Raw genomic sequence first — 21737 nt, forward strand, 5'->3', positions numbered from 1 at the left:
ACTTTCATATTTATCTGTGATGAGTTAGCCAGTTGCCTTTTGAGGATTATTTAGGTGGTTTTCAGTTGTTTCAGATTATATCAAATACTACAGTAAAAGTCCTGGACATACATCTTTGAGCACTCACATGATATTTTCTTCTTAGGATAAATTTCTGGAAGGATAAATATCAACAGATATGCACAATTATGATTTTTATATACTCTAAGAAGTTCTAAGAATCCCTATTTCTATGCACTGTTAAAAAACACCCTTCAAAGTTTTTAACAGTTAGGGGTTGGAAGTGAACCCTGGAATGATGGAGGTAATGAACTTGTCTCCCCTTTCATATTTTGATGTTTCTTTGCATGGATATCCTGGTATACCTAGCTCTGTGCTTTGGAATGTTTTTAGATAAACTAACAACCAAACCATTTATGAGATAAATTTACCATTTCCAAATATAGCTTTAATAATAGGTAGTGGCAAGTTTAAGAGCTGGGATGTTTAGTTGAAAAGGAAGAATGTTGATCCTTCTCTCCTAAAATCCTTCAGTCTTGGGAGCCTTGGGACATGTTCAGAACATGCTTATGAAGATAAATTTGGGGGGGATTTTTAATATGAAGTTTTACTTGTGTGCTTGACTGCTTTGCTCAGTTGCAAATTAATAAACTTTTGACTTATAATTAAATAAAACAAAGCCTTTTACTGATTACAGTTAATTCTAGTATAACAATTCTTTATAAATATTATGACAGCAGTATGAAGAGTTGTATACAAATAAGATTGCAATCTTTTTTAAATATACTTTTCTTGTTTTTATTTTTTACATTTATTATTATATGTAAAATATGCTTTTCTTAAAACAAAAATCTTATTATAAGTAAGAAAAAAACCTGAGGATTTTCTGTGTTTTTTTCTTAATGCCATTTCTACTACACAGATGTAGATCATTAAAACTTGTGGGTATAATTATCTGTTCTTTTCTGATGTTTATTTTCAAATTGAGGTCTTAATGCTTCTCCAATTATGCAAAACATTGCAAATCACAAATTGTTGGTATAACATTAACAATTAATGGGTTATTGTTATTTCATATACCTGACAATTTCTTTCAGGGATGGGGCTCCACTTTTAGACATAAAACCTGTAATTTTCTCACTTTTCAAGAATAAACCTGTATCTTTCTATTCTGTTAGCTCTGTTAATGAAAGAAGGTGGAGTATTTTATTAAATTATCCCGATATTGATTTTTAGTGATGGTTTTTCAAAGTTAGGTTTCTGACTCACGGCTAGCTTGTCAGCATTTATTGATAAACACTGTTTCTAAGTTCTTACCATGTACCAATTACTGTGCCTTAGCAACTTTATCTCTTATTTATTTAATCCTTACACAAGAAAATGCATTATTTTTATTATTTTCTAGATTATGAACCAGAGGCTTAGAGTTAATTGATAAGCTCATAGTTACACAGCAAGTAAAGGACAAAGCCAGATTTCAATCCTATGACTCCTAAGCATGGACACTGTCAGTCAGCTTGGCCTGCTTTAATGAAATACCACAGACTGAGTGGCTTAAACAGCAAACATTTATGTCTCATAGTTCTGGGGGCTGGAAGTCCACGATCAAGATGCCAGCAGATTCAGTTCTTAGTGAGGGTTCTCTTCCTGGATTGCAGATGAATGGTTGTCTTCATCTTCTTCCTATAAGGACACTAATACATTCTATTGTGGAGAGACCACCCTCATGACCTCATCTAAACCTAATTACCTCCAGAAGGCCCCACCTCCAAAGACCATTGCACTGAGGGTTAAAGTTGCAACATATAAATTTTGGGGGGACCACTAACTTTCAGTCCTTAACAGGTACTGATCATTGTGTTATCCTCCCATGCTTCATTTGTTTATTTATTTATTCATTCAGCAAATACTTATTAAACACCTGTTATGTGCTAGGGATTGTGGATACAATGAACAACGAAGGCAGATACAGACTGTACCATCATGGTACTGATCCTCTAGCAGAGGAGACCATCACAATGAAGTGTATGTGATGAGTCCATGACAGGAGACATGCAGGGTGACAGTGAACACATGATAAGCACAGCCAGCCACATAGGTAATCTGAAAAAGGGCATCAGAGACTTTCAGCAGAGGAAACATTTAAGCTGGACCTTAGAAAGTTCCTGGGGTTGGGTAGGAAAATGAATGAATGCTTTCAAAAGTGGAGAAGTAGAAAGAATGGTACAGGAAAGGGAAGGAAAGAAGTTCAAAATACCTGAAAGTATAGATTCCGAGTGTATTAGTCTGTTCTCACACTGCTATAAGGACATACATGAGACTGGGTAATTTATAAAGGAAAGAGCTTGAATTGACTCACAGTTCCTCAAGGCTGGGGAGGCCTCAGGAAACTTACAATCATGGCAGAAGCAGAAGCAAACATGTCCTTCACATGCTGGCAGGAAGGAGAAGTGCCAAGCAAAAAGGGAAAAGCCCCTTATGAAACCATCAGATCTTGTGAGATCTCACTATTGCAAGAACAGCATGAGGATAACTACCCCCATGATTCAATTACCTCCCACTGGCTGGCTCCCTCCCATGACACGTGGGGATTATGGGAACTACAGTTCAAAATGAAATTTGGGTGGGGACACAGCCAAACCATATGACCAAGAATAGGGTGGCAACAAAGGAAACTGAGAATTGGTCAAAGGCCAGTCATTAAAATAGCTTGGACATTGTGTTATGGGCAGTGGAAGACATGAAAGAACCTTAGACAGGATAATAAAATGATCATTCTGACCCTGAACATCTCTCTCTCTCATGAATTGGAGCAGGAACAAGAAAGGTTAGAGATGAAGTGAACTTGCAGTAAGTCAGATGAGAGGTGAGGGCAGCTTAGACTAAAGTAGTGGTGGGAGAGTAGAGAAAAGTGGATAGATTGAAAAGATGTTTAGGAACGGACCTGATAGAACTGAGGAATTAATTAGAATCTTGGAGGAGAAGGAGTCAATAATGATTTCTAGATTTCTGACCTGAGCAAATGATTAAGATTATTCACAGATATAGGGAATACAAGAGGCTTGGGGGGAAAGCTAGTAAGTTCAGTTTAGATGGAGAAATTAGTTGGTAAAGATGAACCCATTCGATTTGGCAGTTTGGAAGTCACTGGCCGCCATTGGGAGTGGTCATGTTATAGTAGAAACCAGACTCTAGTGAGCTGATGAGTCAATGAGAAGTAAGGATATTAGTACACTTAATATACACTACATTACATGTTCGTGAGATAGAGTATTAGCTTGTGCAGAATATTGGCTTTGGTAAAACTGTTTTAATAAAGGGTGGTCTTGAGCCTGCACCTCTATAGGAGGGAATGATCAAGAACTTGTAGAGAGGGAGAGGCTGAAAAAGAAGGCAAGGAATGGTATTCTGAAGGAACAAGGTTCTGGAGGAGGCAGGATGAGAGAAGAAATTAAGACCACAGGCAGAGGGTGTAGGTTTGTTCCAGAGCAGATATCTCCCCTTCTCTGAGACTAGCATTGGGAATAGGAAAGTGGCTGTGGCTGTGCCTAACTTTGAGATAGGCAGAGAGACAAACACAGAGGTGGTGTGGACTTGAATTTGAAGGAATTCTCACTTAATGACCACAGATGTCTTAGTTTAACCGCATAGTCCTTGCATTTTTAAGCAAAGAAGTTATGTTAAGATGAATATATTTAAAATTTTATGGTTAAAAAATGGTTCTTTTCAGGTTTTAAAATTTAACTTTGAAAATGCCTAAATTTTATGTAAGATTCATAGGCTGTTATAGTTATTTAGTACTTCAGCCACCCAAAGGAACAATCTTTTGAAAAAGCCTTTGTAAAAAGTTAGATTTTTAAATTAGACATATATAAGTAATCTTAATATTTATATTGATCATTTTGTATTATCAAATGCTTGGAGTTTCAAATTATCTTATTTTGCCAAATAGAATGGAATATTATATTTTCATTTAAATATCTTTGATTCAATCTTTATGATATTTGACTGTGAGATAAATAGATTGCTTGTTACAAAATTCTTTAGGCAAAAATAGGACTCAAATAGCCATATTTTAGTGTTTCCATAAATGGAGCATCTTTTCAATATGCAATGAGCAGTCCTTTATCCTTATGCCAGCCTTAAATTTGTGGAGCCATCAACAGAAGGCACTGAACATTTTAAATACTGTCTCTGGGATGAACTCAGGCATGATATGAACATCTTTTCACTTTTCAGAAAAACTGCAGAAAAAAAATGTATACAACATTATTTAGGTTCCCTATTAATTGCTAGGATTGCCGTAACAAAGTACCACATACTGGGTGGCTTAAAGTGAGAAATTTGTTATCTCAGAGTTCCGGAGGCTCAAAGGCCAGGCTCCTTCTAAGTCTCTGGGTAGCTGTATCACTTCAATCTCTGCCTCTGTGTATGTCTGTGTCCAAATTTCTCCAGTGTATGAGGACACTAGTTCTATTGGATTAGGACCCATGCTAATGACCTCATTTTAACTTGATTATCTCTCTAAAGACTATTTCCAAATAAGGTCACATTCTTCAGTATTTTGGGGTGTTAACATTTCAACATGTCTCTGGAGAGTAGGCACAATTCAACCTATATCAGATTTTATTAAGAGCACATTTTGTTTTAATACCAAGTTAGATGCATGAGCTCTTTTAAAGGGAAGACTTTGGATTTTCCATGTTTTAAAAACAATCTATGCGAATCATGAATTTAAGTGACATCTCTATAGTTATAAAATATCACTTTACTGGTGGCTTTCATCTTCTTTAGTTGTCTTTCAACCAGCAGTGCTGAAAGATAACCTGGAAACGTTCCGAATAGAATTTTACTCCCATCTGTTTCCTTGTATACACTTTGGTGAGACTATTAATGAACTCAGACAGGAAGATAAAGAGGCAAAAAGGAAAAGATAAATGCAATAATTTACCCCTCAAATAATTTTTTAGTTGTTTTTCTCAAGCTACATTAAGGAGGGGAGTTGATGGATCTGTTAATTAGCTTGATTTAATCATTTCACAATATATGCACATACCAAAAGATCATCTTGTGTACCATAAATATATGCAATTTTTATTTGTCAATTATATCTTAATAAAGCCAGAGAAAAAATAAATCCACTTTAATTTGTTAACCCTAAACATTCTAATGAATTAGTTATTTTCAAATATGCAATTAAAACATTACAAAGGAAAATCCCCATTTCAAAATGAATAGCATTTATTAATTTATTCCTAGAACATAGTAGCTTATGGTTAACAAAGATCTAGATCTCACAAAGTTTATGCAGATTAATAAACAGTTTGCTAATATTAATCTTTGTCAAATTTCCTTCTTTGGAAATTTGTTTATTTATTCAATATATTTATTTATTTATTTTTGAGATAGAGTCTTGTTCTGTCACCCAGGCTGGAGTTCCGTGGTGTGACCTTGGCTCACTGCAATCTCTTCCTCTCAGGTTCAAGTGATTCTCCTGTCTCAGCCTCCTGAGTAGCTGGGATTACAGGTGCCTGCCACCATGCCTAGCTAATTTTTGAATTTTTAGTAGAGACAAGATTTCACCATGTTGGCCAGGCTGCTCTTGAATTCCTGACCTCAAGTAATCCACCCACCTCAACCTCCCAAAGTGCTGGGATTACAAGCGTGAGCCACCACTCCCAGCCAGAAATATATTTTATCATACATTTATTCAATAAATATTTTTAAATGCTGCTTAATAAGCTAGGGAATATTCTAGGTGCTGAAAATGTAGCAGTGAACAAAACAGAAAAAAAAATCTTCTCATTATGAAGCTTATGTCCTATTGGGGGAGATGGACAGTAAAGAAGATCAAGAAGCTCTTCTGCTGAACATAGACTGAAGAGAAGCAAGGGCAGAAGGAGGGAGAGAAATTAGAGGTTATTGAAGCCATCCAGCCAAGGTACTAGTGACTTGGACCAAGATAGTGGCAGTGGAGGTGATGAGAGGTGGTTGGATACCAGAAGAATCTTGAAAATGAAACCAATAAGATTTGTCGATGGATCAGATATTGAGTGTGAGCAAAACAGAAGAGTCAAGGGTCACCTCAACTTGTACCAAATAAAACAAATAACTTGGAAAATATGCTTATTTTATAATATATGGTAAAAAAAAAAAAACTTTATTACATTTGAAAATTATTAAGAGCTGAGTTTTCCAAGAAGACTTAAAGCTGAGCTGGAGAGCAGTTATTGCTTTTGGAATATTTATTGGGAATTAAATTAAATAAGGAAGTGGAAAGGATTATGCAATCTGTTACAGGAAACAAAAAAGGTTGGAAACAATCTTCCCACCTTTGCCAAGCAGACGTGGAAAATGATCACAATAGTGCTGTTACAAAGGATTGAAAGAGAAGTAGATTACACTTACAATTTTTAAATTACTACACCTTGTTTCTGGAGATATTAGAAATATTCAATTAGATTTTCTGAATTAAATGACAAAACCTGTTAGACATTAATTTTATTTGACTTCTATCAGTAGTTATAATCATGATTTCCTTGATCTGGTCCAAGGATACCCTGGCATTTTGAGACATATTACTGTGGGGCCTCCTTGCCAACCTTTGGGGACATCACTTGCTCCGTATCTGCTGTTTAACCTCTCTTCCTTTCCACTCCTCTACATGACTGTTGTTTAACTTGCTGCTCCCACCCAGAAGATAATCATCACCACATGCCAAAACTCCAGAATGGTCCTGGGATGGGAATTTTTCTCCATATACTGTCTCTTAGCCTGTGAAATAATTCCTACTTGAAACTTATATAAACCAGAAGTAGTGGTTTATCTGGTTCTAGAAGTTATGGGTCGTTCTGTGCACAGAGATTTCAAGGGTGCACAGAATGCACATGGAGAACCAAACCTGGCCTTGAGGCCTCCCTACATGCAGTGCAGAAGAAAATTTTGTGACTATCTCAGGTCATGACTCTTCATCCTGTTCAGCATCCTGACTGTGCACAATGGTGTGTATGTCTCAACTGAAGTCAATAGTTAACTGTGGCATGTGCTGTTCTTCTAGGCATTTTCTGGTTCAGTTTTAATGGTATCACAAGGTACCCAGCAATCACAAAGATTAAGCCATAGGGTATGTGTTTAGTATTTTAAAGAAAAATGTTGTAGCTTTTTTTTATGACAAAATGTTTTGAGAGCTCTTTCTGCAAGAGGAAAAAGCATTTACTAGAAGACTAAAGGTGATTATGGATGAGGCAAATGAGGACCTAGATGGTCCTGGCATGAGACAGGTGATTTTACCATTTTCTTTGTTAAATACTAAATTACTAATACTGAAAATCTACTTTATTAGCTACATGATATTGGTCAATAGGGATTCTAAGATTGCAGAAGATACATAGGAAATTTGTACCTCATAAAGTGATGATATGCTAGTAATGTTTCAAAGTAGCTTTCTGTTCTTCCACAAAGCAGCCATATGGAAAAGAGTATGTCAGTTCTTAAAAAAGTAAAAATAGAGTTAACATATAGTCTAGCAATTCCACTACTGGGTGTATATCCATAAGAATTGAAAGCAGGGGCTTGAAGAGATACTGATACACTCACGCTCATAGTAGCATTAATCACAATCGCCAGAAAATGGAAACAATCCATCCATTGATGGATTAATGGATACAAAATATGTGGTATATCCATACTATAGAATATAATTCAGCCTTTAAAAAGGATGGAATTCTGGCACCTGCTACAACATGGGTGAACCTTGGGGACATTATGCTAAGTGAAATAAGCCAGTCACAAAATGACAGATACTGTGTGATTCTACTTATAAGAGGTATCCAGAGTAGTCAAAATCACTGAAAAGAAAATAGAATGGTAGTTGTCAGGGGCTGAGGTGCAGAGGGAATGGCTAGTTGTTGTTTAATGGGTATATAGTTTCAATTTTGCAAAATGAAAATGGTGGAGATCAGTTGCACAACAATATGGAAATACTTAACACTACTGAACTGTATACTTAAAATGGTTAATGTGGTACATTTTATATTATGTGCATTTTAGCACATTTAAAAGTTAAAAAGTTAAACTACATTCAAAAGGGACATGTCCCAAGATCCCCAGTAGATGCCTGAAACCACAGATGGTACTGAACCTTATTACTGTCCACTAGAACACATTTCTGTTCATGTCCTCTACCCACAAATGTGATGAAATCTTAAGCATTTTTCATCTTAACTAAGCACTTATCATTTACTCTGCCCATAACTTTTCTTAAGGTATGACAGCCAAACTACCATGTCTTTTTTCCCTATTTTTTACAGTTTCACAGATAAAAGATTTATTCTTACCATGGATCTTAGCAATCTCAGATTTTTTTTTTCATTTGCTTATTGAGAACTTTCATCTTTTCACTTAAAGGAAGCACTTTACAGCATCTCTTTAGCATGTCCAAATTGCCAGCATCACCACACTTGTACTTTGTGGTCATTATTAAGTAAAATAAGGATGACTTGAGCACAGGTACTGTGATACCTCGGCAGTTGATCTGATCACCTAGACAACTATGAAGTGACAAGCAGGTGGGTCAGGTAGAGGAGACAGCATGAATAACCCGGGCAAAGGGATGATTCATGTTCTAAGCAGAATAGAGTGAGACAGCCTAAGATTTCATCACACTACTCAGAATAGTGTGCAATTTAAAACTTATGAATTGTTTCTTTCTGGGATTTTTTGTGTAATGTTTTCAGACCACAGTTGACCCTAGGTAACTGAAACTGCACATAAAGAGGGACTATTTTAGTAAAAAAAAAAAAAATACAATTAGGTTCTTCTGAAAATACACACTTCTGTTTTACAGAACAAATTGACTTTTCTTCACTTATGTGATTGGGAAACACTGACATTTAAATTGTTACACTCAGAATAGTGTTTATACACTAAGAATTAGACTCATGTCAGTTGTGCCTCATTTTGTTGCAAGTAAATAAAATTAATTTTAGGTGATTTAACCGAGAAGAAAGAACTGTTGAAAGGATACTATGTGTCTTAACCTATAAGAAGAAAAAGCCAACTGGGCAAGAAAGACTTAACTCAGCAGGCCTGCAGTGCTCAGATTTTGTGTTTCAAAGAAGAGCCTGTCTTTCAGAATGGACCCTGGCTGGCTACTGGGAGGTAATCTCTGAGCCCTTGGAATATTCTCCCCTAAGAGAGGGCTTTTCTATGCCTGAGACCTTGAGCCACACCCTATTTATAGTGAACTTCAGTTTTTGTGTGTACCTGGGGCCTTGGCCATGCTGTACCACCTTGATCAGATCTTTTTATGTTAACAATGTGATTTGGATTAATACTTCTTTAGCTGGGGTTGAGGGTGTGGAGAGGGCTGGCATCTGAGTAGCTAAGTCACATAGATACTGCTTGCCTATATCGTAGACTCCCCAGTAAAAACCATGGACACTAAGACTTGGGCCAGATTCCTTGGTTGGGTACATTTCACATGGGTTGTCACATGTCATTGCTGGGAAAAATAAGTACATCCTTATGTGGCTCTACTTGGAAGGGTGAGGTCACTCACCTCTGAAAGCCTGTGTGTAGTTTCTCCTGGACTTCACTCCATGAATCTTTTTGCTTTGCTGATCCTGTAGTAAGCTGTAACCATGAGTACAGCAGCATTTCTGAGTTCTGTGTCCTTCTAGGGAATCATCAAGCCTGAAAGTGTTCTTGGGAACCCCAACACACTGACTAACACAGTTCTGAGAAAGACAGAGTCAGAATGGCTCTTGGGACTTCAGCAGCATGCCCTGATGAAACTAGTCACTAGGTCACTGCCGTGCAACATGTGACCCCAGACATCTTCTGAACCCAACCAGAAAATATGACAGGTGCAGCTCAGGTCACTCATGTAACAAAATAGGGTGTTTCATAAATGTAACCACTGGGGGAATCGAGACACAGATATGACTTGAGCTTGCTTGTGTCCATGCCAGGATACATTAGATATGTTAGTACATATGGTGCTTCTGTTATTACTTTTTTAGTCTTTCTTTTTTTTTTTGAGACGGAGTTTCGCTCTTGTTACCCAGGCTGGAGTGCAATGGCACAATCTCGGCTCACCGCAACCTCTGCCTCCTGGGTTCAGGCAATTCTCCTGCCTCAGCCTCCTGAGTAGCTGGGATTACAGGCACGTGCCACCGTGCCCAGCTAATTTTTTGTATTTTTAGTAGAGACAGGGTTTCACCATGTTGACTGGGATGGTCTCGATCTCTTGACCTCGTGATCCACCCGCCTCGGCCTCCCAAAGTGCTGGGATTACAGGCTTGAGCCACGGCGCCTGGCCTTTTAGTCTTTCTTAAATCCACATTTGGAAGTTAGTAAAGTTAGTCTTTCTAGTAGAGTAACAGGCAATTCAACTGATCAGTCAATACTTTTTCTACTGATAATAAATAAACATCACATTTATAAGTTTATATATTATTCAGAAAAAATTAATGTTAATGCCATCATTTTTATACTAAGCTTCCACTCTAACAAGGTGACTCAAAGTGTAAAATCCTGGGCTCAAATCCCAGTCACTCAGTGTCTCTGAGATTCAGATTCCTTGCTTTTAAAGAGAGAGTGGTGTTCCCATAGTTAGTAGCTGTGCATATTAAACAAGATAGCAGGTGGGAGTCCACATACTAGCTCTCAGCACATTTAGATGTTTAACAATATTTTATTCATTTTTTCTTCCCTTCCTATTTTATTATCTTCTTCCTTTTATCCTTATCAAACACCTGCTAATTTTGAATGTATAAATATCTAAGCCATAGAAATACATACTAAATATTGGAATTCATATGTTGTATGTAGTCTAGACTAGCACTATTTTGTCCTAATTCCTTTATGCACCAACATTTTTCATTTCATATATAATTTTTAAATGTGAGAACTTCTTAAATTTTCATTTCATATTGTATTAGTACATTTTCACACTGCTATAAAAAATACTTGAGACTGGGTAATTTATAAAGGAAAGAGGTTTAATTGATTCACAGTTTCACATGGCTGGGGAGGCCTTAGGAAACTTACAATCATGGCAGAAGGCAAAGGGGAAGCAGGCATCTTCTTCACAAGGCAGGAGGGAAGTGAAGTGAGAGTGCAGGAAAAACCTGCCACTTTAAAAACCATCAGATCTTGTGAGAATTCACTCACTGTCATGAGAACGGCATGGGGGAAGTCACCCTCATAATCCAGTTCACCTCCCAGCAGGTTCCTCCCTTGGCATGTGGTGTTTATGGGAATTAAATTTGAGATGAAATTTGGGTGGTGGGAACACAGAGCCAAATTATATCACATACCAAATAGTTATTCTTGATACAATTTTTTCATCAAATTATTCTCTTAATCTTTTCCACATTAGGAATGTAATTGTTTCTCAGGGCATGAAATTAACATCCAGCATAGCAAACATAGCTATCCTATCATGAATAAAAATATGAAACAGATGGTGGATAATGGTTAAATACATACTGATACCTATTGACTTGTAAAGAGACACAAGTTATTCACACACACATACATAATGTTAGAGAATGGATTAGTTTCCCAAAATATAGTAAATGGTCAGTAAAAATTACATCAAAGATGACTAGCTTCCCTACATTTCATAAGGTTCAAGAAGAAACATTTGCTCTCCTATAAGTCCAAAGAGAAAGGGAATGAATCTCATTACATGTCATCAAGGGGGCTCCTGTGAAAAAAATAAAGAGGTAGGAGGATAAATAGAGGACAGCACTCTGTGAGGTCTGCTACACTCGTGAGTTAACCAAGGCTATAGCCCGGCAAGGCCAACTCTCCAGCAACAGAGGCCTGTGCATTTTCCCTGAGTTGATAGACTTTTTGAGACCAGGAAACCCTACTAGAGCCAGAACTTTGAGTTTAGGTCTAGTTTGAGGAAAGCTGCTAGAATGGGTGGCACAGAAGAAATAATACTGCTTTCGCTTTTTGTTCACTCCCACCTCCCTCTCCCATCACCCGGTCAGAAGGCCTGCTGTTTGAACCACCTCAGATTCAGCCTGAATATGTCTTGGTTCCATGGAAAAATGTGCTAAATAGGACTGGGAAGGCCAAAAGAGACTATCATTTCCTCAAATATTGTACAAAAAAAGAGAGCTTATCACAATTTCCCATTAATAAATAAAGATAATTGTGGTCTTGAAAAGTGCTTGAGAGATTGCTATCTGTCTTTATATTCCATTAAGTCAAGATGCAATCAATTATCTGCATTTCTAACTCTCCCTTTTGACCTTCAGCACTATGACCTAAGTCTTATCAAAATCACCGTATTGGTGGTATAAATATTTGTACATGTGACAGGGGAAACATTTTAGCTGAAAGATTTTCTATTAAAACATTGTTCCAAAAATTAAATGTGAGGTAGTCATCATAGTAAAGGCCCCCTAGTTGTTTGCTATATATAAACAATAACTTATACAAACTGGAATGACAAAACTTGTCCAGTAATTAGTCATTTTTTTTCATTCTGGTGTAAATGAAGGTTCTTTATTGGTTTCACACAATATTTACATTCATTCATTCATTTAGACAGTCAATCAGTCAGTAAGTCAGCCAGCAAGCCAGCAATATATATTAAGTGCCTGCCACATGTCTGACAATATTTAGGTGAGGTCGCTTACCTGGATTTAAGAGCCATGTATAAGCAGAAAAATTACAAAGGGCTCAGGATTGAGTAGTGAATGGCCACAGTTAGGAAGAAGAGAGGAGAAAGAAAGAGAAAGGCCTGTGAACTAGGCAGTCTGGTCACAGAGTTTTGGGTAGGAACAGATCAGAGAGAGAATGGTATCTGAAATCTCCCATGCCGAGGAGCCAGTGGGCTGCTGAACTGTTCAGTTGTCACTGCTGATTGGAAGGCCAATTCCAGGAGCCTTGTGCAGGGAACAGCTGGAGGGAGAAGGAAAGCATGTGCAGCATGAATACCAATAGAGGAGAAAAACAAGAGGGGCAGAAGTGAGATAACATGTTCCTCAAAGTGGCAGACACCTGTGTATTTTTAAAATCAGAACAGATGAATGCCTTGGAATCTTTAATATTTCATGAGAATTCTTTGCTTTCCTTACTTTTTGCATATTTAGGTTAACAATACACAAAAAATTTAATTTCCATTTGCTCACCGAACATATCAAACATTTATGAACTTCTTCCTCATTGTTTTGCTTTATTTAAATAACTTGGGTACAAATGGATACTTTGAATGATAAATAGACTGCATTTTTAATGACCATATATGGCTAATACAATAATTTTGATTCTTATTGCACCAAATAGTTTTCTTTGTAATGGCTTCTTTTATTCTGATTAATTTTATTTATATGCTTAGAATATAAAGTCACTATTACATATTTGCTATAGAATTAAGAAGCAGCATGAATGGTGGAATTTAAAAGAGAATAATCAAAAATGAAAGCTTATTTTTGAACATGCATTTCACAGCATGAGAGCAAAATGTTTTCAGCTGTTCATTTTATAGCAAGAGAAAAATACATTTTAAATTAGAATTGTACCATTCAGACATTATAATTCATGTAGTCATAAGAGAAATATAAAAGCTCTCTATATCAGTTGGTAGAGGAAAAAAGTCACATTTCATCCAAACATTTGATGTTAAGTGTCTTACATAGAACATATTATTTTTTAAAGAAAGAAAGACAAGTAAAAGTTAGAAATTGAGCATTAGGCCTTTAACAAGATTCAGTAGGAATCAGAAAACTATAGAGTTTGAATTCAGATGACAAATGGAAAACAAATTCTGATTCTGTGATAAATCAGTGAACACCTCCCCTCTTTTGACCATCAGCATTGGCATGATGGCTTCTTTACTTTCTCCTGAGCCAAGATAGACCCTAATTCAATGTTTGATGAATTCCAGTATATTGAGTATTTTAATAACCTTCATAAAAAAATAAAAAGATGCTCTATGAATTAAAAATAGGCTTTGGCTTATTTTTCCAGCAGTGGTGATGGATTTGCACTATTCGGTCTATACTCTTGTGCTTATGATCTTTTGAGTTCAATGCCACACCAAAAGAAGGTTTGCTAGATTTATCAGGCTGTAAAACACAACACAACAGCTAATTAACCAACAGAAAGATTAAAACCTGCAACCTTAGTTATGCCAACAGTGCTCCTCCAGCAGGTCACTGAGCTATGAGGTTGCTGTGGTAAGAATGTCCGGTAGAAAGACTGCACCTTGTTAAGCCCCAGTAACGTGGCTTGCACAGAGTGAAGCTGTGAGGTTGGTCCACGCAGCACTTGCTCTGCTTTTATGTCCTGCTATAATCTCTCTTATCTTTCAGGTTGATAGTACCCTCTTTTCCTTCCCTTATCCCACACCATCCTGCCCTTGTCAAAAATCAGTTTCTAGAAAGAAGCTGGTATATACAGTAAGGCTCAAGCACTAAATCTTCTGAGGTTTTTGAATGTTGAGTTTTATCTCCACTGGATTGTTTTTCTTCTCACAGTTATTGAAAGGCAATTGACAACTATAACCAAAATAAAGAATTAAAGTATATAAAAACTTCTCTTACAAATTTCACCACCATAACAAAGGTGAGACAGAGACAGAGAGACAGAGAGAGACAGAGAGAGAGAGAGAGAGAGAGAGAAGAGAGAGAGAGAAACAGAGGGAAGAGATACTTTCTGCACTTACTCCTCTTTGCTTTTACAGCGGAAACCTCCAATGGTGGTGGATGATCTTTTTGAAGACATGAAAGATGGTGTTAAACTGCTTGCCCTTCTGGAGGTCCTGTCTGGGCAGAAACTGGTAAGAAATTTTTTGTGTGATCATACTTGTCAAATTGTTGCCATTTGGAATTTGGGGACTGTGGAGTTGAGAGTGTTAAGATGTGCTGCCCATCAAAAAGAAAGTTATTTGTTGTGGTTGATAGTATACTGGAATCACTTGTCTGCTTGCACTTCTAGGAGCAAGGAATATATTTCCCTTCTTGCATGGGATACAAGAAGGTTAGTTGCAAATTATCGTCTCCCTCACTTTAAGTGTTTGCCTTTCATTTAGAAAGGAATATTGGTCCTATCTGTGTATTTTTATAGTTATTTGTTAAAAATTAAGCTGGAAACCAGTGTGGCATTTTTCATATTCTTGTTGACATCATCCATCATCCATCATATGTAGCAAGAACAGCCTGTTCAGAGTTGTTTTTATGTGCTATGGAACCAGCAAGTGAAAAACAACATTGACAGTGAGCTAGAAAGTGTATTTTCTACATTGTCAAATAATAAAATATTTTTCTTGCCTATCTCTTTTTCATTTCAGAGTAGTAGAGCAATAAGTAGTTTGTAAACATAAATTATTAAAAAATAATGTTTACCATAATTTGGAAAAAGAAATTCAGTAAATAATTTTCAGGATGTTGGATAGCACACTAGACACGGGGTCCAAAATTGGAAGTCCCTTTTTTGTTTATCACTTACATCTTGGCAACAATGACACAATCATTAGTACTTGGACAATTGAGTTTTTAAAAGAGTGTTTTTCCCTCTTTAAAATTAATTTTCATTCATTTTGTACAGGGAGCTCTCAAATAGCTTTTGTAAAAGTCATTTGTTGAAAAATATAAATGGGTAATAATTTTGCATCAATCATTTGAACTCTTACGTAGCAGATGCTTCTGGCACCCCATGTCCCATCTCAGCAACATCAGTGGTAGACATTCCCACATAGTCTGACAGCTTCTTTCTTCAGGCGCTGATAGTATCTCTCTGGCTTTCTGCCTCAGGGCTTTTATTAAAGGCACAAGTTGCACAGAGCAGCTCTGAAGTGTTGGGGGGTTAGTGGCACCAAAGAACCCTCAACCAATGGACATGGGAGTCTATGAATAAATGCTTCACCCTAAACTTTTTAGGGTAATTCTGAGACAAGCAATTCTGAGGCACATTTTACACATGCCTTATACAGTTCCCCATAAGGTCACCAGTGGGATTGAATTCCAGTTTCCAATAGGGATAACCCTCAATAGTACATCCTTTGTTAGCTTTTCCTCCTTCCCTGTCTCTCCACACATCCTCATTCTTGCTACCTGGAATCACCTCCCCAGCAAACTACATGCACCCAAGTGCTTGTCTCAAGCTCTGCTTTGGAGAAAATCAAGCTAGACATATGTGAACAGGCAATTTGTAATGTATATAGGCATATGCATGAGCTAAAGAAACTAGATAAACATTAGGATGTGGGAGTCATTAGATTGAAATATATACTCCCTTGATTACCTGATATAACTGGCCATTGAGATATCTCCTCCTGAATTAAGCTATTTTTTTTTTTTTGAGATGATGTTTTGCTCTTGTTGCCCAGGCTGGAGTGCAGTGGCACGATCTTGGCTCAGTACAACCTCCTCCTCCCAGGTTCAAGCGATTCTCCTGCCTCAGCCTCCCGAGTAGCCAGGATTACAGGCATGCACCACCATGCCCGGCTAATTTTGTATTTTTAGTAGAGATGCGGTTTCGCCATGTTGGACAGGCTGGTTTCGAACTCCTGACCTCAAGTGATCCAGCTGTCTCAGCCTCCATGTGAATATTCATATGGATATTCAAGAAGTTTATGTGTCATTCTAAGTGTCATTATAATTCAGACATTATACTTGATGGTACCATACAGTATATAGAAATCTTGATGGGAATTTAACTGCCAGGCTAAATTATTCTAGAAAAAGATTATATTTTTGATATGACAATTCTACTTCTGTTTTAAGTACCCTACTCATTCAGACATAGTTAGAATTATGGGATCTTAAAGCATTCTCATTTAACAGATAGGGAAACTGATGCATAGAATGGCAGTTTATGATTTAACCTTTATTATTTATTTATATTGAATTCTTCAAGAGTCTGAATTACATAAAATAAAATCATTACGAAATTATAAATATGCTGTGGCAAAGGTTATTTAAATTTTGTACATGTATGTATTATGGTTCAGGACCATACTAAGATGAAGAGAAACATTTAAAGGGATGAGCATCCTAGGCATTCTTTTAGAGCTTTTCAAAGGGATAATATGAGCAAGAGTGTTTCCATTAAGTACAGAGTTCTAAGTAAGGTTCTATTGCATAATTTCAGAATTCCTGAATAATGTTCACATAGATTTTGTCACAGTTCGCATAGATTCTGGATCTGATCATGATCATCTGAGAAATGTGGCCAAATGGCTTAGCATCCTTTCTATTTCCAGCATCTTAGGGTAAGAGTGGAATTTCAATATCCTAGTACCCTTTAATAGCCCATTGTGACTCCCTCCTCTATGATTATTTAAGGTATTAGGGAATTATGAAAAATTAAAATTATTATTCTATTTTTCTACATCACTGGAATATTATTTGTGAAACATTTATTCTTTGAATGGATCAGTAATTACATAGCTAAAATTGCACATAAACATAGGAAAACTAAATGTAACATTGCACTTGAGTTTTTTTAAGAATGTGAGGAATTACTATTGAAACATAGAAACAGTAGAAGCAGTATGAATAGATATTAAGGAGTGCAGAGAAACTTCTTTCTTATCTATTTTCTAACCTTCTCTATGTATTTTTGTAAAAGACTCTTGAACATTTTGCCTTTCAAGAGAAGGGTAATAATCCATTTAGAAATGAATGATGGACACTTAGAATAATATTGAGTGTCAAACTTACCTGTATGTTCACCAGGTGACTCTGTTAGTCATTGATCATATATTTAGAGTAGAACTCAATTCTCTAATGGTATTTGTTACTGTCCAATAATCATTCAGCTAACATTTCTGGAGCCCCTATTATGGATGAGGCACTATCTGATGCCCTCTAAGAAAAAAAGAGATAAATGGGATATGATCAATGCTTTTAAACAGATTATAGCCTAATAGAAATAATAATTGTGTTATAATAGGTTAAGTTGTGTAAAAATAGATGCAAATATGTAGTGGAACAAAATGTTTGTATCTTTCTCACTTAGCCAGGATACAGCTGAAGCAGAAAAGTAGAGAGAAAGTATTTGTCCTGCTAGATATCAGATCTTACAGTGAAGCTGTATCACTTTAGACAGTGTGGTCTTGGTACAGAGATGAGCATATTTACAAATACCATTGAGTCCAGAAACAAGCCAAGGCATTAATGGAAGCTTAGTATGTGTCAAAGGCAGATTTCATATATAGGAGTGCAGAGTGGGGAACTGTTCAATAAATGGAACAGCTCAAAAGAAACCTTACAAGCCAGAAGGAATTGGGGTCCAATCATTAGCTTCCTGAAACAGAATAATTGTCAACCAAGAGTTTCATATCCAGCAAAACTAAATTTCATAAATGAAGGAGAAATTGTCTTTTCAGACAAAGAAATGCTGAGGGAATTTGTCACTACCAGACCAGCCTTACAAGAAATGCTAAATGGAGCTCTAAATCTTGAAATAGGTTGATATGTACCTTTTGAAAGCATTAAACTCATAGGGTATGTAAAACAATAACATAACTAATAAAGTATCGAGTTTACAATTAACATGATGACTGGAACACAACCTCTCATCTCAATATTAACAGTGAACATAAATGGCCTATATGTTTCACTTAAAAGATACAGATTGGCAGAATGGATAACAAAATGACAAACCAAAATATTTGCTTTCTTCAACAGACTTACCTAACACATAAGGATTTATATAAACTCCAGATAAATGAGTGGCAAAAAATATTTCATGCAAATGAAAACCAAAAGTGAGCAGGAGTAGCTATTCTTATATTAGATAAAATAGATTTTAAAGAAATAACAGTAAAAAAAAGACAGAGAAGATCATTAGGTAATGAAAAAAAGACAAATTCAATGAGAAGATATTAAAATTGTAAATATATATGTGTGTAACTCTGGAGCTTCTAGATTCATAAAACAGTTACTGTTAGACCTAAGAAATTTGATGGACAGCAACAAAATAATTGTAGGGGACTTCAACACTTCACTGATATTACTAGACAGATCATTGAGGTAGAAAGTCAACAAAGAAACAGTGGAAACTACACTCAGAACAAATGTACCTAACAGGTGTTTACAGAACACTTGACCCAAGAACTGCAGAATATATATCCTTCTCATTAGCACATGCAACATTCTCCAAGGTAGACCATATAGTAAGTCACAAAACAAGTCTCAATACATTTTAAAAAGTCAAAATTATATCAAGTATCTTCTCAGACCACAGTGAAATGAAACTAGAAATCAACTCCAAAAAGAACCCCCAAAACTATACAAACACATGAAAATTAAACTATATACTGCTGAATGATTTTTGAATTAACAATGAATTCAAGATGGAAATTTAAAAATTATTTGAAATGAATGGTAATAGTGACTCAAGTTATCAAAACCTCTAGGATACAGCAAAAGCAGTGCTAAAAGGAAAATTTATAGTGCTAAATTCCTACATCAAAAACTCTGCAAAATCACAAATTGACACACTAACATCATCTAGTTCTCAAGGAAATACAGAAACCAGAACAAACCAAATCCAGAGCCAGTAGGAGAAAATAAATAACAAAGATCTGAGCTGAACTAAATGAAACTGAAACAAATTAACAAAAAATACAAAAGATTAATGAAAAAAAATTTTGGTCTTTACAAAGATAAACAAAACTGATAGACCATTTGCTAGATTGACCAAGAAGAGAAAGATTTAAATGAGCTCAGTTAGAAATGATAATGGAGACATTACAACCAATACCATAGAAATACAAAAGGTAACTCGAGAATACTATCAACACCTCTGTGCATACAAAATAGAAAATCTATAGGAAATAGATACATTTCTGGAAACACAAAACTCTCCTAGGTTAAATCAGAATGAAATAGAAACCCTGAACAGACCAAAAACAAGCAATGAAAATTGAATCAGTAGTACAAAAATTGCTAACCAAAAACCCCCAGGGCCAGATGGGTTCACAGCTGAATTCTACCAGACAGTCAAAGAAGAATTGGTTTTAATCCTACTGAAACTATTCCAAAAGATTAAGAAAGAGGGACTCCTCCCTAACTCATTCTAAGAAGCCAGTAGCAACCTGATACAAAAACTAGGAAATGACATAACAAAAAAGTAAACTACAGATCAATATCCCTGATGGACATAGATGCAAAGATCCTCAACAAAATACTAGCAAACTTAATCTAACAGCATATCAAAAGATAATATACCATAATCAAGTGGGTTTCATCCCAGGGATGCAGTAATGGTTTAACATATGCAAGTCAATAAATGTGACCACATCATATAAACAGGATTAAAAACAAAAACTGTATGGGCATTTCAATAAATGCAGAAAAAGCATTTGATAAAATCTAGCATCTCTTAATGATAAAAAAATACTAGGCATAGAAGGGACATATTTCAAAATAATAGAAGTCATATATGACAAACCCACAGCCAACATCATACTGAATGGGGAAAAGTTGAAAACATTCCCCTTGAGAACTGGAACAAGACAAGGATGCTCACTTTTATCACTTCTTTTTAACCTATTACTGGAAGTCCTAGTCAGAGTGATCAGGCAAGAAAATGAAATAAGGGGCATCCATATTGGAAAAGAGGCAGTCAAACTATCGCTGTTTGCTGATGATATGATACCTAGAAAACCCTAAAGATTCTTCTAAAATTTTTAGATTTTATAAACAATCAGTAAAGTCTCATGTCACAAAATCAATGTACACAAGTCGATAGCACTCCTATATACCAACAGCAACCAAGATGAGAATAAAATTAGTAATTCAATTTCTTTTATAATAGATGCAAAAAAATGTCTAGGAATGTACTTAACCAAGGAGATGAAAGATCTCTCTGCAAGGAGAACTACAAAACACTGCTGAAAGAAATCATAGATGACACAAACAAATGGAAACACATTTCATACTCATGGATTGGAAGAATCAATATTGTGAAAATGACCACACTGCCCAAAGAAATCTACAGATTCAATGCAATTCCTATCAAAATACCAACGTCATTTTTCACAGAATTAGAAAAAAGAATTCTAAAATTTACATGGAACCACAAAAAGACCCCAACTAGCCAAAGCAGTCCTAAGCAGAAAGAACAATCTGAGGCATCATATTATCTGACTTCAGATTATACTACAAGGATATAATTACCAAAGCAGCATGATACTGGTATAAAAGTAGACACATAGACCAGTGGGACAGAATAGATGACTCTGAAATAAAGCCAAATACTTATGATCAAATGATCTTTGACAAAGCATACAAAAACATAAATTAGAGAAAGGGCATCCTATTTAATAAATGGTGCTGGGAAAACTGGATAGTTGATGTATAGAAAAATGAAACTGGACCCCTATCTCTCACCTTATACAAAAATCAGCTCAGGATGGATCAAATACTTAAATCTAAGACCTGAAACCATACAAATTCTAGGGGGAAAAAAAACTAGAAAAAATCTTCCAGACATTGGCCTAGGCAAATAATTTTTGACTAAGACCCTAAAAGCAAATGCAACAAAAATAAAAATAAATAGACCTAATTAAACTAAAAAGTTTCTGCACAGCAAAAGAAATTATTATCAGAGAAAACAGACCACCCACAGAATGGGAAAAAATATTTGCAAACTATGCATCTGACAAAGGACTAATATTCAGAATCTACAAGGAACTCAAACAAATCAGCAAGGAAAAAGACAAGCAATATAATCAAAAAGTGGGCAAATGACATGAATAGACA

The 21737-nt window shown here is 36.0% G+C and overlaps 1 protein-coding gene across 15 annotated transcripts in view; it reads left to right on the forward strand.

Annotated features, from left to right (window-relative positions):
- SYNE1 (spectrin repeat containing nuclear envelope protein 1) overlaps window positions 1-21737 on the forward strand; it is a 521352-nt gene that overhangs the window by 86482 nt on the left and 413133 nt on the right. For all 15 annotated transcript variants that reach the window (XR_010336584.1, XM_064360559.1, XM_064360560.1 and 12 more), the window contains exon 4: window positions 14708-14803. Coding sequence is in view for 14 of the 15 variants with exons in the window: in XM_064360559.1 (XP_064216629.1) it covers window positions 14708-14803 (96 nt within the window). In the remaining variant the exon portion in view is untranslated. The remainder of the gene's footprint in view (window positions 1-14707; window positions 14804-21737) is intronic.

This window comes from Aotus nancymaae, unplaced genomic scaffold (assembly GCF_030222135.1).
Source record: "Aotus nancymaae isolate 86718 unplaced genomic scaffold, 86718_ANA_hifiasm-v0.15.2.pri h1tg000040l, whole genome shotgun sequence".
NCBI lineage: Eukaryota > Metazoa > Chordata > Mammalia > Primates > Aotidae > Aotus > Aotus nancymaae.